Here is a 17,362-nt window from a genome sequence, read left to right as displayed (position 1 = left end):
AACTCTCTGATTTGCTAGACTAGCACTCAGTACATGCCTATCATATTTGAATATTTAAAAACACAACCTCTGGATTCTGAAGATTTGGGTTCAAGATCTAGACTTTCCACTTATGACTGGGGCAACCTTGGCCAAGTTAATTACTCTTATCCTCAGTTTCCTCAAGAGGAAGTGGAAATACCATTGTAGGCTTAACACTGTTATTGGGACAATCATGTAAGACAACAAAAACTAGGGCTGGAGAGATGATGGCTCAGCCGTCATGGATACTTGTTGCTCTTGCAGGGGACCTGGGTTTGGTTCCCAGTACCTACATGGTGGCTCCAATTCACCTCAACGGTCCATTTCCAGGGAATCCTAAGTGCTCTTCTGACCTCCTCAGGCACCATGCACAGGCATGCAAGCAAAACCTTCAGACACATAACAATAAACAAATCTAAGAATAAATTTAAAAATGAAATAAGGAGCATTATTATAAACACACAAAATTAAGCAAAAACAACAACAGCAAAAATAATAAAATCCTGATTATTAATTGGGAGATGAAGTTACCAATGATGTTCCTGGTGTTGGAGGAGCTAGGGCTCCTTGCACGGGTACAAAAAAATTAATGATACCCAAATGGCAGATCAATGTCAAACGGGAAAGGCACCAGGTTTTAGAGGGAGCAGGTCTGGGTTTTGTGGTATTGGGCAGTATTATCTTTTGCATAGAGGAGGATCCATCCCATAATACCACAAAACTCGCTACCAAAAAAGCACCAGGAGCATTCAAGGGCTCCAGGTGAGGGCGTGGCTCCTGTGAACTTCCCAAGCCCTCTACCGGAACCGGCTCATGCCCCGGAAGCAGTTGTGCTGCTCTTTAAGCCGGTCTGGGAAAGAGTGGGGAGGGACGCCATGCTGCTTTCCGCGGTGTCTCGTAAGTGGGTCTGAGGCGGCGGCAGGGCCTGCGGCGCGGGGCCGAGGCGGACGGGCGGGTCCCGGGGTGGAGCCAGCGGGGTGGAGGAGCAGGCGCGGAAGCTGCCACCCGCGGCGCGGCTTCCAGGTCTCGGTAGGAGGAGGCCGTGGGGCCTCCGCGCCCTCTGTAGGGACGTCCCGAGAAAACGCCGCTGGCCGCCGTGGTGCGTTACCCGGTTCCCTGGCTCCTGGCTGACTTCCCGATTAGATTGCGTGTCCACCGCACGTGACTGCCGCAGCCTGCAAAGTTCAGACGGGAGGCTTGCTACAGTACAGATATTTACACCATGGAAGGATGGAAATAGAGCAGATACTACTTTAGAAAGATGTAAAAGTGCCCGTCAGCTGCATTGATTATACAAAAAACAAAACAAAACAAAATATTAATCGGTGTTGGTTTTATTGACTCTAATATCCATAAAATACTTTAGTGTAAATGGGGTATATTTTTAAGTGTTTTTGGTTATCACTAAGCTTTATAAGCACTTTTGAGTAAAAAAAAATAATAAATATATCTTTCTATTTTTTTTTTCTTCCAACCGTTAACGCAAAAAAAAAAAAAAAGTTGCCAAGAGCAAGTCAAAGTAAGTAAAAGTTTTTGTTTTATTTAAAATTTTCTTACTCCTGTTGGGGTTGGTAATCTAGGTGGTGCCAGTGTATCTTTCTCATAAACCAGAGTTTGGTGTGATTTCCCAAAAGTTGATTTGGGGTTAATTTTATGAGTGTGAACACCTTGGAAAGAAATACAGAAGCATGTTGATTGATGATGGTGATATCATTTGATAATTCTGTCCTAGGCTGCAGATACATACGCTGAAGATGCACTTACCATACCTAAACCACAGGGCATGCAGCTCAGTGCCTCAGTGCATGCATAACTGGTTGCTTGCCCTTTCGATGCCGTGGCTGGGATGCCCTGGCACCTGCTGCCCAGCCTCTCCCAAGAATACCCATTACTAGCCTGGGAAAAGCATATTTGGAAAGCTGGCCTCTTGTACTGTAAAGCGTTGTGTTTGTACTGAGGTAAAATTGAAAACCGTAAATTGAGGACTATCCTGTGTCTCTCCTGTCCCACTGAGTAACTGCAGTGACTATTCACGCCCTTTGTAGAGGAGCGCTCCCTTATTTTCTCACTTCAGGATTTATTGGGTATTACTTTGCTCCTAACCAAGCCATCAGGCTGTCGCTCTGTTTGGACCCAGAAGCCTTCGCCTGGATCCTCTGCAGAGATTTTCACATGTGCTCTGATTTGATTAAAACCTGCAGCCTGTTTATAGAAATCAGTCTAAGCACTAGGAAAATTGCAGAGCTGAACACTAGGACAGGGAGGCCAGGCCTGTGTATGCCTTGCTGGCCGTATGGGCCCTTCATCTTCTGTGCCATAGTTTTAGCCCCTCAAGGATGCAGACTTAGTTTTATGCTTATTGTAGAGTAAGAACCCACAGAGATTTGTTGACTATGTGAATGAATGAATGATTGTGTTACTTATGTAATTCTCTTTTCCCCTTCCAGTACTGGTTGAACCAAGGGCCATGCTGGGCAAATGCTCTCTTGATAAATTCTGCCCAGTCCTCCTTTTGTCTTTCTAAGTTTTCAGACAAGCTCTCACTGAGTTGCCCAGGCTGGCCTTGAACTTGTGAACTTCCTGCTCCAGCCTCCTGAGGGTTATTGGCCTGCACCACCAGATCTGGCAACATTGTCTTGTTTTATCAGCAGATACTGTGGTCTTCAGAGGCACAGTTCTGAATATGGATGCATAATGTGGTCTTTTTGGCGTTATTTGTGTTTTGTGATAGGATCTTATTCTGTAGTTCAGGTTGGCTTTCAGCTTAATTAACAGAAATCCTCCTGTCTCAGCTGTCAGAGTGGTGGGAATATAGATGTAAGCCACCATGCCTACATGTAATGTGGTCTTAACTGCTTCAGATAGGTTTTGGAATGGCCTGAGAAATGTGTCTTTGTGCAGAGACAGAGACAACACATACATATGGGAAAGTAACAGAACTGGTATTCAAAGGTCTAGGGAGGCAAATACTAAGTTTTATGGTTTAGATGACTAATGTAAATGAAATATGAAGTGGCCAGGGCTTGTACATTAATGATATAAGACTTTAGACTTCTTAATTTTATCCCTTCTGGATTGTACTGCTGTCAGTCATTTTGGAAGAATGGTTCTGAGGCAGCCATCCTCAGGCTTGCGGTACGTGCCAGCTGCAACTACCAGCATTCTTGCATCTTCTCCCACCTGACCTCTGCTCCTTGTGAGAGGTGACGTCAGAGGCTTGTTCTCTGATGTGGCTTGATCACTGTCACTGTTTTGGTGAGGGTGTTATCAGGTTACTGTAGGTGACCGCCTTGGGATTCAGAGCCATTGAAACTGTCCTGTGGGAAATGGAGACTGTCACAGCACGGACCATTCTTAGGGCCGAGTGACTCCCCAGCCAAGTGTGCTGTGTGTTCTTGGCAGCCTAGTGGTTTTCCTCTGCTTGTAATGGTGTACTTTTTGATCCTAGAACCATTCTGGTGAGACTGGTGAGCCAAGCTGGGACAGGTTTCGGCTTCAACCACAAGAGAAGCCGCCAGCGAGAGAAGCTGACCCTTTTGCACTATGATCCAATAGGTAAGACTCAGAGAAATGATGTCACAGCAGGTTAGAAGCTTTCAGGGCCTTCTGTCTCCTTCCCGAATGAATGTCCCTGGGCAGTTTGTGGTGCCTTTGGAATCATGACATTCATTCAGTGATATGTGTTTGAATGTTTATTATGGTGCTAGCTAGCTGCTGTGTCAGATGTGGGTGCACCAGGACACAAGACAGATTCAGTCTCTGCTCTTGGCGTTTACAGTTGGTTTGAGAGGGAGAGGTAAGAAGTCATATTGTGACACAAGTGGCATAAGTGCTGTGAGTAAGTCCATTGGGAGGTTGAGGTGTAGTAGGTGGTTAGGCTGTTGGGAATCCTGAGCTGGGATAGTCAGGCAGAGCCTCTGAAAAGGTAGGAAATCAGCCAGGCAAAGAATAGGCAGTGGCACCTGCAGAGGGAGGGCGTGGTTTGACAGGGGCAACTTACAGGGTTCAGATATGAGTTAAACAAGTGGAGAGTATTTGTTGGTACCTTGGGGCAGAAAATTTGATTTTCTATTGTGCTATCTACCAAAAATGCTATAGTAAATGGTAACTTTAAATTTGTCTAAGAGAAACATACTTGGGATGTTAAGATGTCTCAGCAGATAAAGGCCAGTAAGCCTGGTGACCTGTGTTCCACCACTGTGACCCTCATAGTAGAAGGAGAGAAAGAGTGAACTGCAGGTTGTACACACATATGCTATGGCCCACGTGTGCCTCTCCCCCACTCCCCATAAATAAATGCAATCAATTAAAAAGAGAGTCAGGTTCCAAAGGCCAGATTGTCTTCTCCCAAACGCAGCCACTACTGGTGGAAGCCCACTATTTTCTAAATTTGATGTACAGACTTAATGGAAAATAAGCTGACAAATGTTTTATTTTTTAGAGTTTTGTGCTTTCATTTAATTTTTTCTGCCCTTGGTAGTTGCTTCCTAATAAGATAAAAGCTGTATTGGTATAAAGAGGCACTAAAAAACCCTCAAGCTCAGCTGTCAACTTAAAATTGCTCAAGTTCCATTTTCTAATAGAAGTAAAATTCCCTGCGGTTTTTATGATATTCATATTTCTGGCCATTTATTATTGTAATAAAAAGGGAATTCTAGTCTCAGACCTGAACTCTGAGGAAGCTTCCTTATATGGTGGAAAGTTTACTGGAGTGCAGAGGTATGACACTGCAGAGGTATGAGGATTGGGGTTTTCCTCCCTTCCGGCTTCTTTGTATTCACTGGGGGAGAAAGTGAAGAGTTTATGCTAACAATGCCTTGTTACTGCTAGTCCAGCTCTTTCAACTGACTTTCGGTGCCCACACAACGTTGCTAAGTGGCTATTAAATGAGCCCCTGTGAGAGGTGAAGTGTGTTGGAATTTCATCCTTAGTGTGGAGGAGCTGTTGGGAAGCTAGGATTGTGAGCTGTCAGTTTGGTGACACTGGGAAAGTCGACACATTCAGGCCACAAGTTCATGTGTCAGCCTCGTGTACACAACTAGGTTTTCCAGTACAAAATGTCTGGACCTTGGTAGCAGAATGTCTTTTCTGAAGAAGAGGATGTGCTGATACCTGGCTTCCTGCTGTTCTGGGGAGTAGCCTTCCAGCCTGCCATGAAGGAGATGCTTGCCTTGGGGCTGGCCTTGCTCAGGGTGCCCTAGAATCCGACCATTTCCCACCATTTTATTGCAATGAGTAGAGTTAGTTGGAGGATAATGTTCTGTTAGTACCTTATGAAGCGAATCAGAGAGGAAACACAGGATTCCCAGTGAGTTGACCATGTCACAGACTACTCCGAGGCCCGTGTGTGCGTGTGCGCACTTGTGTGCGCTCCATTTTATTTGTGAGTGTTTTGCCTGCATGGGTGTATGCGTGCCATGTATTGCATGGGCTGCCCATGAGGTCAGTTTCCTGGAATGGAGTTTCGGATGGTTGTGAACCACTGTGTGGATGCTGGGAAGTGAACCTGGGTTCCCTTAACACGGTCTCTTAATCCCTCAGCCCATCTCTCCAGCCCCACCTCTGTCTTTCGACTTCTTTTCCTCATATAAAACTAGATGCCAAGGAGGAAGGATTAAAGGCTGAGGCATAAGCATATTAAACCTTGTTTATCATTAAGAGAATGAAAAGTTGTCCGTTTTAATTCTGTGGATCACTAAACAAGGCAATACAGACTGTAATTGGAACAGAATAGATTTAGGTTAGCTGTAGGGAAAGAACTTGACAGATTCATTCTTCTATGAATTAAACAGCAAATATTTGGACTGAAACTTACATTATGTTTAGTGTTGTGGATAGCAGTGTGTCATTTCGGTTCAGCTCACATGAGTGCTCACTGTTTATCCGGCACAGCTTTGAGGGAATGTTGTCTTTCACACCAGGAAAGAAACTGAGAGGAGAAGGTTTTGATATTTGCTTAGAGGCTCAGGGCTGATGCATATTGGAATCATACTCCTTCCTTTTGCTGGCTGGGTTTTGAACCCATGACTAGTGCAAGTAGTCTTTAAAGGTCTCTAGCTCCTTGGAGTCAGCGTTAGAATCCGGTCCTTCTGGCTGTTTCTAGTACCTGGGCCCAGTTTTAACTTCCTAATTCTTGTTTGAAAATACATTTTAAATTGAAATATAATTATGTCACTTTCCCTCTTCCCTTTAGTCCTTCTCAGCCACCCTCCATTGAACCCCTCTGATATCTCCTCGGAGCTGACAGCCTCTTTTTCTTTGATTGTTTTTACGTGTGTGTGTGTGTGTATGTATGTGCACAGCAGGGCTGACCACTCTGCATTGGACAGTCAATAAGGGACTCATTTCTGGGAGAGGCTAATTTTTCTAGCAGTCATTGGCTGTGTGTAGTTCTCAGAAATTTTCTCCCTTCCACGTTGACATGTCCATTGACCCTTCTGTTATTCTGGTCTTGCTTATGCAGCCATTCTAGGAGAGACGGTCACCTCAGACTTGTTGGTGTCCTGGCTCTTACCTCTTGCTGCCCCCTGTTCCATGATGTTCCTTGAACCAAAGATGCAGGAGCTGTGCTGTGGATGTGCCTGTTGGGGCTGGGCTCTCCATGATCTGTTGATCTCTGCTGTGTCCAGTCGTGGTTGGCTGTGGTGGTCTCCATCTCTGTAACGGAAGTGTCTTTGTGAAGGATGGTAGCTGCACTTCTCCAGGAAAGGTGGCTCGAGCACCTTCCTAAGATCCCTGCTGAAAGTCAGGACTTGGCTGGGGCTATGGTTCAGTGGTTGAGAAGTTGTATGTGTACAAAGTTCTAAGTTAGTCCCTAGATCTGCCAACCCCCCACAAGCCAGCCAGATAAAACCCCTCCAATACAACAGTTCGGATCTCCTCTAGTCAGCCTCGTATTCAGAGCTCCGCTGTCATCCTTGCGTCTGCCTCGTAGCTATTTTTATAGCACTTTGTTTTTCAGTCCTGGGGTCAAACCTAGTGCTTGGCACACGGTAGGCAAGTGCTGTCCTGAGCCTCTTCCAGTTTCACTGAATCTAAACATTGCTGTTCTTGAGGGACCAAGCTTTGACTTCTCCATGAGGTCTTTTTTCTTTTTAATTTTGCAGCAGGGTCTCACTGGGTATTTTTTGTTGGTCTGGGACTCAGAGATTCACCTGCCTCTGCCTCCCATGTGCTGGGATTACCGTGTCCTGCCAGTTTCCCTTTCTTGGGGGGAGGGGGGAAGTGCTGAGGGTGGGGGTTGGCAGGGTGTAATTGCGCAGCCAGAGGTGCCCTTGAACTTAGTCCTCCTGCCTCTGCCTTCTGAGTTCTGGAATTATAGGTATTCGCCACCACATTTGGGCCGATCTCTAGGTTCATAAGAGCCTTACTGGATTTTCACATGCTCATCTTATGATACACTGGTGTATTAAATCAGGGTTTCTGTATAAATGCTGTATTGCCTGTCACAGCTCCGTGCATCAAACTCTTAATTAAAGGGAGAAATTCAGGGAACGAAGGAATTTTAATGCATAAAGCCTTGTTCTATTTGTTGTTTTTCGAGACAGGGTCTCTCTGTATCACTGGCCAGCCTGGAACTTAGAATGTAGACCAGTCTTACCTTGAACACAGAGAGATTCATTTGCCTCTGCCTCCCGAATTCTGGGATTAAAGGTGTGCACACCTTGACCAGCTTAAAGCCTTGTACTAATAATCAGTGACTTCTGGACACGGCTATTTAAATAACTCCTGATTGCTTCTCAGCAAAGAAAAATATTCTCACGTTTTGGTTTTGTTTTTTTTTTTTTTTCCCCATAAACATGATTTAATCACGTAAAACTGTTAGAAAATAGCAGAGGAGAATATGCGAATAATGTAAGTTTTTTTTTTATTAATTACACTTTATTCACTTTGTATCCCCCCATAAGTCCCTCCTTCCCTCTCCCTTCATGCATGCCCCTCCCCAAGTCCACTGATAGGGGAGGTCCTCCTCTCCTTCCTTCTGATCTTAGTCTATCAGATCCCATCAGGACTGGCTGTATTGTTATCTTCTGTGGCCTGGTAAGGCTGCTCCCCCTCAGGGGGAGGTGATCAAAGAGCAGGCCAATCAGTTTATGTCAGAGGCAGTCCCTCTGATTGAGCGTTTTAGTCAGGGTCCTCTTTCTTGATTAGTTTTTTTAGATGTATAGATTTTAGTAGGTTTATCCTATGGTATATGTCTATATGAGTGAGTATATACTATACGTGTCTTTCTGCTTCTGGGACAGCTCACGCAGGATGATCCTTTCCAGTTCCCACCATTTACCTGCAAATTTCATGATTTCCTTATTTTTCATTGCAGAGTAATACTCCATTGTGTAGATGTACCACAATTTCTGCATCCATTATTCAGTTGAGGGGCACGTGGGCTGTTTTTAGCTTCTGGCTATTACAAATAAAGCTGCTACAAACATTGTTGAGCAAATGTCCTTGTTGTGTACTTGAGCCTCTTTTGGATATATGCCTAGGAGTGGTATGGCTGGATCTTGAGGAAGCGCTATTCCTAGTTGTCTGAGAAAGTGCCAGATTGATTTCCAGAGTGGTTGTGAAAGTTTACATTCCCACCAGCAGTGGAGGAGGGTTCCCCTTTCTCCACAACCTCTCTAGCATGTGTTGTCTCTTGAGTTTTTGATCTTAGCCATTCTGATGGGTGTAAGGTGAAATCTCAGGGTTGTTTTGATTTGCATTTCCCTAATGGCTAATGAGGTTGAGCATTTCTTTAAGTGTTTCTCTGCCATTCGATATTCCTCTACAGAGAGTTCTCTGTTTAGCTCTGATCCCCATTTTCTAAGTGGATTACTTGGTTTGCTGCTTTTCAGCTTCTTTAGTTCTTTATATATACTGGATATTAGTCCTCTGTCAGATAAAGGGTTGGTGAAGATTCTTTTCCAATCTGTAGGCATTCGTTTTGTTTTGATGATGGTGTCCTTTGCTTTACAGAAGCTTTTCAGTTTCATGAGGTCCCATTTATTGATTGTTGCTCTTAGAGCCTGTGCTGTTGGTGTTCTTTTCAGGAAGTTGTCTCCTGTACCAGTGAGTTCTAGGGTCTTCCCCACTTTTTCTTCTAACCGATTTAATGTGTCTGGACTTTAGTTTTGTGCAGGGTGATAAGTATGGATCTATTTGCATTTTTCTACATGTAGACATTCAGTTAGACCAGCATCATTTGTTGATCTCTCATGTTTTAAATGATTCAGAGTATGTGAAAATATCCCATATATAATGTCTATATTTTACTAATTTAACGGTGCATTTCTTGTGAATTTAAAACTGTTTAAGAAACAGGGCACAGTGGCACAGGACTGTGATCCCAGCAGTCTGGGAGGCAAAGGCAGGCAGATCTCTGTGAATTCGAGGCCAGCCTGGTCTACAAAGTGAGTCAAAGGCAGTCAAGCAGCCAAAAAAAAAAAAAAAAAAGCACTGTTTAGAAGATTAAAAAAAAAAAAAAAGCTGAACTGGAATTATGATGGAGGTGAGAAATGAATGCTTTTAAATTTTTTATTATTTCTTATTTCTAAGGGTGATTTGGCTGTATACCATGACTGTTGTGTAACACAAGTGTGCCTGGTGCTTACAAATTCCCTGCAACCGGAGTTGTGAGGGGTTTTTAGCTAGCATGTGGGTGCTGGGAATCGAATCTGGGTCCCTTGGAAAGGCAAACAGTGCTGTTAATCACAAGCCATCTCTTCATCCCACAGCAATATATTTTAAATAAGCTCCCTAGATAACTCTTAAGCATGACTTGGAAGTTTAATATGGAATGTATTAATTTTAATTGTAAAAGAAGAGACAACAAAGCTGAAATGTCTGTACAGTCAGGGTCAGCAAGGAGTTGTGAAGTCACACAGTCCTTTGGCCTCCTGGTGTTCCTCTGTCTTGTTTTTGTGGCAAATAAAATCAGGTCAGGGGTGTGGTGTGTGTGTGTGTGTATCTGTCTGTCTGTCTACATCTGTGTATCTGTGTTGGTCTTAGGTGGAGGCTGATGGTGGATTATGGGACTCTTGGGCTCTGTGAAAGCCTCCCTTCCCAGCACCTAGCTCCAGTCTCTTATTAAGGAGGTAGCACCTTTTTTTTTTTTTCCAGTAGATTTATAATATTGAGGTTTTGCTATACTGCCTCATTGTCAATCTGCACCATTCCTGTTTGAGTGTGATGCCCTCTTTTGACAGAGGTTCTGTGTATTTGCTGTTCCTCTGACTGCCAGCACTCACTGCTGCCCTGGAGCCCAGTGCCCAGCTGGTTCTTGCATACCCATTATGAGAATGAATCCTGGGTCATTGTTTGCCATGTTTGCACCCACTATCGCACATTGATTGAAATGATTTTGTAGCATGGTGAGGACACTGCTGATTTGCTGGTGACTTGATGACAAGCTGTCCCTTGGCTTCTCACCCTCTTCTCTGGCCTCTGAGATTGAGAAGCTGGGTTTGCAGACCAGCTCATCCTCACGTCAAAGGAATAGTAAAACAAGGAACAAGGAGAGAGGGCTCAGGGGAGGATGTGTTTTAATAAAAATGATTACGCTTCCTAGTTTTCTCCTACAAACCCTTTTTCTTGCCTCACAGTGAACAAAAAAGTTCTCTTCGTGGAACAGAGAAAAATACGCTCCCTTTGAGCAGAGGATTGAAAATGAATTTGATTCATAAATGAGAAGACCAAGGGTGAGCGAGCGCCGGTTCTAACTGCAGTGTGCACTGAAGGCGAAACTACAGTGTGGTGAGGCGAAGGCTAGTGTGAAGGAACAATGCGGAGAAGGAAAGTTCTTCACAGAGACCAGATATATCTGCTTTAATAGGCCTTAATAAAAAAAAAATCTAAATCTCCTGTGCTCTTGTCTCTTAGTGATATTTCCCCTCACTGTTTGAAACTTGAAAAAACAACCATCTAAGCAAGAAATAACTGTTGTCTCGCATAAGAAAAGCCATGGTCTATGGGGAGACTTGAGTTCCTAGGCTGCTCCTGTGTCTGCACAGGAAGGTGCTCCTGGGAGTGCTGAAGGCATCACCCTGTGACAATAGGGTGATGAATAGGCAGCTGGGAGCGGGAACATCTGCTCTGGTTTGTGGGAGTGTCACTAGGGGCAGGGCCTTTGCTCCATAGTCTTTTTTTTTTAGATTTGTTTATTTATACATATGTGCACTTTATTTTCATGTATGCGCTGCATGACAGAAGAAAGCATCAGATTCCATTATGGATTGTTGTGAGCCACCGTGTGGTTGCTGGGAACTGAACTCAGAACCTCTGGAAGAGCAGGAACTGTACTTAGCCACCGAGCCATCTCTCTAGCCCTACTCCATAGTCTTTTTTTTTTTTTTCTCACTTAAGATTTTATTTTTCACCAAATTGATTTCCACCCTTTACCAGTTTTGGAGTGAAGCAGAGACTTTTAAATACATATCAAACTCTTAACTGTTACTGTTAATAAAGGTGAAACAACATTAGCTTAATCATTCAGAAAACGCTTACAAAGTGGCAAACACGCCAAACACTTCCTTGTACTTTTTCCTCCTCTGAGTTGAGTCTCAGAACGTCTTGACTCTCGACTCTTGTAGCCCCAGTTTCCACAGACGGGGCGGAAGTCACTCCATAGTGTTAAATGGCTCACCAGAGCATTAGCACAGTGGTTTATGGTTTGAGTTTCGAGACGAGGTCTCACTATGCTGTAGGCTGGCCTGGACCTCGCTGTGCAGTCTAGACTGGTCATCGGCTCTTCGGACAGCAGAGGACCTGATCATCTGTATCTTTCTTTACAAAATACCTGAGAAAACGTAGTGTCTCCCCTGGTCACAGGGAACCAATGCTGTCCCAAAATAGCACATGTCCCTTCCCATCTCTGCTTTACAGTGTGCACACAACACTAGGATTTGCTGCTCTCAAATAGTGGTACTGTTTATAGGATCTAGTTGCTGTTGTGACTGTGAAATAGCAAAGGATCACTAAGTCAAAGATTGCTTTAGAAGTGGACATATTTATAAAGCAAGGACATTTTCTAGTCATTGCGAGCCACGAGTGGCCACGCCCATACGCATTTTATTTCCAGATTATATTTATTGGGGGATAGCAGCAGTCAAAATAGAGCAGGAGGAAGGTCCTTTTTGTATGGATAAGAGGACTGTGTTCCTGTGGCCTGGACACTGACTGCAGCGATGAAATTGGATCTCTTGAGCATTTCTTCCAAAGATAAATTTGGGTAGTAAGCCAGGTAGAAGGCCAGTGCTCCCACAAAACTGTCACCAGCACCCTGCAATGGAAGCACAGTTATGAATACAAGTGTGCAGCCAAGCTGTGGCTCAGTGATAGAGAACCTGCCCAGTACTTGGGAGGCTGCAGGTTCAAGCCTTGGTACCTGAACCAAACCAATCCTTTTAATTTTAGAATAGTTTCAGAGTCCAGAAAAGGAGCAAAGACACTCCAGGCCAGCTATGTTAACATCCAGATGTGGCACACTTACCATAACTGACGAAATAATGACAGTATTAACAGAACATCATGCTTTATTTGGATCTTACTAGTTTCTACTCAGTGTCCCTTTTCTTTCCAGCATCCCATGCAGGATGACATTTTACAGTCATGTTTCCACGCCTGTGGGTTATGACAGCTTTTGTATTTGTATCAGTGTTTTTGATGACAGCTCAAGAGGTCAGCTACTTTGCAGACTGCCTCAGTCAGGAGAAATAGGGTCTCATTGTGTAATGGAGGGTAGCCTCAGCCTCTGTGGGATTACAGGTGTGTAGAACCATGCCTGGCTATAGGATTTCTCTCTAAATTGTCACATCAAAGCAAGGATGTGTGCTGTGATGTGGCTGAGTGGCTTCTCTAAAGTCATTTTCCTTTTTTTTCATATACTCTCTCAGCCAATTGCCAAGGATCCAATCCTCTACCCCTTCCCACTGAGGAGCATCTTCTATAGCTCCGTCTGGCTTCAAAGGCTCTTTAAGTAGCCAAGAATGACCCTGAAGTCCCGATCCTCCATCCTCTACCTCTTGTGTGCTGGGATTGCAGGCATAAATCACACCACCAGGTTTATATAGTGGTGCCAGGGGACTGAACCTATGGCTTCATACATAATAGGCAGGTACTGTAACTGAGTTATATCCCTTGCCAGACACTGTTCTTAAGTGAGTAGAGTTCCACTCTGAACTTACTATTGACATAAATTGGAGTTCTGCATTCAAAATTTGCCTCCCCTCACTTACTTAATCATTTGTATCAACATGAACTCATTCTTTGGGCTGTAACTAATGTTTTATTTGTTCCCATTCATCCCAGCATTGGCAATTGGGCTCTTCTCAGCTGCCTCCTGTGTGTGTCTCTTACACGATCTCCATCGTTTTGTTTTTTCTTGCTTGCTTTCTGGAATAAGATGCCCCAGGCTCATTTCTATATTCCCCTTTTAGCCCTAAAATTAGTCATGTCTCTATGAAAAAATGAATGCAAAGAGTAGTGAGAGCCATTCGGATGCTAGTCTCAAGCCAAATACGGGGAGAAGCAGCTTTGTTTCCATTCCCAGGGTTTGTGTTGGAGAAGGTCACAGAGGAACCAAACTACCCTACCAAAGTCTGATCGTCAGTGCCTTCAGGGGACGCCAAGTCATGTGTTCACGTAACCAATGTTTAAAACAAGTTCAAGCCCGAGTGTAGAGTCTCACCGGAAATTCTGGAGTTTGCTGCTCTCAGAGGCATTTTCCAGTGTCATCCCCACAACCAGCGCTGACTCCCGAGATCTAGTTTTCACAGTTCTTGTGGCTGCTGTAACCACTGCAAGGAACCCTGACGTGCAGCTGTTTCTGTCACAGCTGAAACATCCACTGTGTGTCTGCCACAGTGATGGCCGCTGAGAAGAGATGCAGCCAGGCATGGTGGTGAAGAACTTTAACCCCAGGGTTTAACCAGTAGGCAAAGGCAGAAACTACGGTCTCAGGGCTAGCCTGGTCCACATCGTGAGACCTGGCTAAAAAGGGGTGTGCAGAACTCACGTGGGGTAAGTGTTAAACATTGCGGCAGACTTCGTAAGTGGTCCAGGGTGTGGTGTTATGAGTGATAGTCAGGCAGCCCACAGCTGGTCTGGATCTTGTTATCTAGTCCAGGCTGGCCTGGACTTGTGATCCTCCTGTCTCAGCCTCACTCAGTTTACAGGCTTGTGCTACCATGCCAGGTGTAATTAGGGTAATTAGGAAACCTCCCTAGAGTTTTAATGTGGATTTCTAGGGAGAAGTCAGGCCTCACAGAACAAAGACATTGGGCAGGGGGAGTGAGCTCAGGAGTCGAGGAAGGTCATTTCACCCCGTTCACAAAGGCAACATGGGAAAATATGAAATTTGCCAAGGAGTCCTAGTAATGCAGGTGTAGATCCCCTCCCTTGTCCTCTCCTGTCCTCCCTTCCCCTCCCCTTTCCTTTTCCTCTTTTTCTGAGCTCCTAGGTGCTTTGCTAAGTTCATTCTTTCTAAAGGATGCAGGGGAGAGAATGACATTCTCAGGACTCTTCAGGTTCCCAGCATAGCAGCATGACACGGGAGGGTCTGAGGCCAGAGCAACTGTGAGCTGAAGGATATATTGTGAAAACATGAAAAGCCAAGCATATTAGCTTACACCTGTAATCCCAGCACTCCAGAGGCTGAGGCAGGAGAGTTATTACCAGTTCAAGACCAACCTGGTCCACAATGAGTTCCATTCTAGCCAGGTCCAACTAGTGAGATTGTATCTCAGAAACAAAACAACAGCAGGATAGTGGCAGCTGGGCATGCCTTTAATCCCAGCACTTGGGAGACAGAGGCAGATGGAGCCCTCTGAGTTTGAGGCCAGCCTGGTCTACCGAGGAGTTCCAGGACAGCCAGGGCTATACAGAGAAGCCCTGTCTCAAAAACCCAAAAACCAGCCAACCAACTAAATAAAAATCTACCACCACCAAAACAAAACTAAATAAAAACCAAACCCCCAAACGACAACAACAAAGGAAACCCCTCCCCCATAATCTGATAAATTAAAAATGTCTAGAAAATATGAAAAATTTATCTTAATTTGATTCTTACACTATGCATGTATTGAATTTCAATAATATACTTCATGAAGATGTACAAATAGGCCTCAAAAAAGAATGGAAAGAAATACTGTATTGGTCACTACAAACATTGTATTGCCAACACTTGCATTGGTTTGTTTTACTACTGACAAAGCTGAGGAAACACTGGTAAATCTGCTGGAAGCATTATTTAGGTCACAGGGGTTTTCATACCTTAATTTCCCTTCCTTCCTCATGCCATGCACTGTGCCCTTGGAGACTCTAAAGGAACACTCTTCCTCTACCTAAAATCAGGGGTTTTCCACTAAGAATGCCAGGTATCCTCCCTGCAGAATTAATTCTTGGAAAATTAAGTAAGTAAGAAGGCTTCTGTGAGCACAGAGGGCCAAAGGGGACATTTCTCTGCTGCTTTACCAGGTGAGCATTGCCATGCTTCCAGAAGCAGACTATGGTGTTACAAGAAAAACTAATCAAATGCAACAATATCCACATGGATTTTTAAGCAAGTGGAATATAGACATAGAAACGCGTGCACAGCCATTGCGACCAAGTAGAAAATGTCCAAGAACGAATGCAAGACTAAGAAGACACTTATTTTAAAATCAATATAAATATATTTTTCAAAACTTTCTATTAGCACAATAGAAGGTGTGGTTTGATTTTCTGAGGGAGCGTTTATGAACAGATCTCTTATGGGCCTCACCTTGAGGAAGAGCAATGCTTTTCCCCTCGTTCTGGGACCTGCCCTGGGTAGTCTGTTGTCACTTTTGTCAGTGTTGTTATGGAGTGCATAGCCAGTGTGGAAAGGCAAGGAAAAGAACAGGTGTGCAGATTGGAAAGAAGGAAAATTCTGTGACGATGGTGTAATGATTTTTGTAGAAATTTTAAGAAGATTGTATTTCTGGATAATAACAGCGAACAATAAGAAATGAAAATTATTAGCCTAGGAATGTTCAGTGCTTGTCCAGTACACATGAAACCCTGGGCTGGATCCCTAGTACCTCTGAAGCTGGAGCTGGCGGTACACGCCTGTAAAAAATCCCCGCACCTAGGAGTAGAGGTAGGAGGATCACCAGTTCAAGACCATCCTCAACTGTATGGGAAATTATACTGTTGGCAACTTATTCTCAATAGCTCAGAGCTAGAGAACAGCTAAGAGGATCTGTTCAAACACGAGGACCCAAGTTCAGGGTTCCAGAAACAGATAAAAGGCAGGCTGTGGCCGTGTGCCGCCTGTGACGGCCCTGTGTGGGTGAGCAGGCAGAGTCAGGAGGGCCGCCATGGCTTGCTGGCTCCGGTTTAGTGAAGATGCTGCCTCCAGGTGGAGAGGGATGGAACAGAGCGCACACGGACCACACACGGTGTGCGGCAGGCGCATGCGCAAGGCGGAGCAGTGAACAAAGGTGACAGCTCCTTACCAGTGGGCGAAATGAAGGGTGTGCAGCAGAGCAGCAGTCTCCAAGTCGTCTTTATAAAATAGAAATTAAAGACTTGAAGGATTTAAAAAATCAAACCAGCCAAAACTCCAGCTCACTGTGACACTCTCCTGCAGGTCTCCTGCAGGCCTGGCACTTGAACGCCGAGGGGACTGGAGAGAACACTTAGTGGCTCTGACTGACTGCGTGGAAGCTGAGGCTCAGGACCTTGGCAGCAAGGGCTGTTGGGCTGGGTCGGTGGCAGGACACAGCCGATTCCTTTTGTTTTTAACGCTGACTGAGGCAGTCACCAACCCCACCTGGCTAAACCCTTCAGAGAGGTCAGGTAAGTCTCCACCTTTCCCTGTTGACTCTCCCGCCTCTTCATTTGTAAAGTACTGTGGGCACACGGGTGGGCTGGGGAGATAGGTGGCTGTTGGCAACGTGCTGGCCTTGCACGCTTGAGGACCCACTGATTCCAGAAGCCACATCAAAGCCAGGCATGATGGTGTGCCCTTGCGATTCTAGTACTAGAGCGATGGAGACAGGCGGACCCTGGGGCTTGCTGGCCAGCTGGCCTACCCTGCTTGGTGAGCGGCAGGCTAATACACAAGGTCTATCTCAGAAATCAGGAGGGGGGCTGGGGAGAGAACTCAGGAGGCGAGAGCGTGCTGTGAAAGCCCAAGGACCTGGCCTGAAATCCACAGGAAAGTTGGGCATGGCTGCACACTGGGCCAGAGACAGCCGGGTCCTGCTTGCTGGGTAGCCAGGCTCCCTAGCTTAAACAGTAGGTGTCCATTTCAGTGAGGGGGCCTGTCTTAAAAAAAAAAAAGACATGGGAATTAATAAAGACACCTAACATCCTCCTCTGGTCTCTGTATGTACGTGCA

The 17,362-nt window shown here is 45.0% G+C and overlaps 2 protein-coding genes across 4 annotated transcripts in view; one reads left to right on the top strand and one right to left on the bottom strand.

Annotated features, from left to right (window-relative positions):
• The first annotated feature begins 802 nt into the window (after positions 1-802).
• Positions 803-10,858, top strand: Mrpl33 (mitochondrial ribosomal protein L33). Its single transcript, XM_021635385.2, has 4 exons — positions 803-918; positions 1,522-1,540; positions 3,470-3,576; positions 10,605-10,858. The coding sequence occupies exons 1-4, from the start codon at positions 897-899 to the stop codon at positions 10,652-10,654; spliced, it is 198 nt and encodes a 65-aa protein (XP_021491060.1). The 5' UTR covers positions 803-896; the 3' UTR covers positions 10,655-10,858.
• The window catches only part of Rbks (ribokinase), an 88,932-nt gene continuing 77,387 nt past the window's right edge, over positions 5,818-17,362 (bottom strand). Inside the window, exons 8-9 of one of the 3 annotated variants that reach the window (XM_060364772.1) lie at positions 6,536-6,678; positions 5,818-5,950 (exon numbers count right to left, since the gene is read on the bottom strand). In XM_060364772.1, the coding sequence (XP_060220755.1) occupies positions 5,833-5,950; positions 6,536-6,678 (261 nt within the window). In that variant the 3' untranslated portion in view covers positions 5,818-5,832. Of the gene's footprint in view, positions 5,951-6,535; positions 6,679-12,024; positions 12,281-12,307; positions 17,286-17,362 lie in introns of those variants that run through there. The other 2 variants (XM_021635445.2, XM_060364786.1) reach the window with 2 other exon arrangements.

This window comes from Meriones unguiculatus, chromosome 1, assembly GCF_030254825.1.
Source record: "Meriones unguiculatus strain TT.TT164.6M chromosome 1, Bangor_MerUng_6.1, whole genome shotgun sequence".
NCBI lineage: Eukaryota > Metazoa > Chordata > Mammalia > Rodentia > Muridae > Meriones > Meriones unguiculatus.
The sequence above is the reverse complement of the archived record's forward strand: the minus strand, read 5'-3'. Positions and strand labels throughout refer to the sequence as shown.

Excerpts from the sequence above, each read along its gene's own strand:
- Mrpl33 (XM_021635385.2), top strand. The coding sequence starts at position 897 with ATGCTGCTTTCCGCGGTGTCTC. Across the intron at positions 3,577-10,604 it reads TTTGCACTATGATCCAATAG|TGAACAAAAAAGTTCTCTTC; the intron begins GTAAGACTCAGA and ends CTTGCCTCACAG.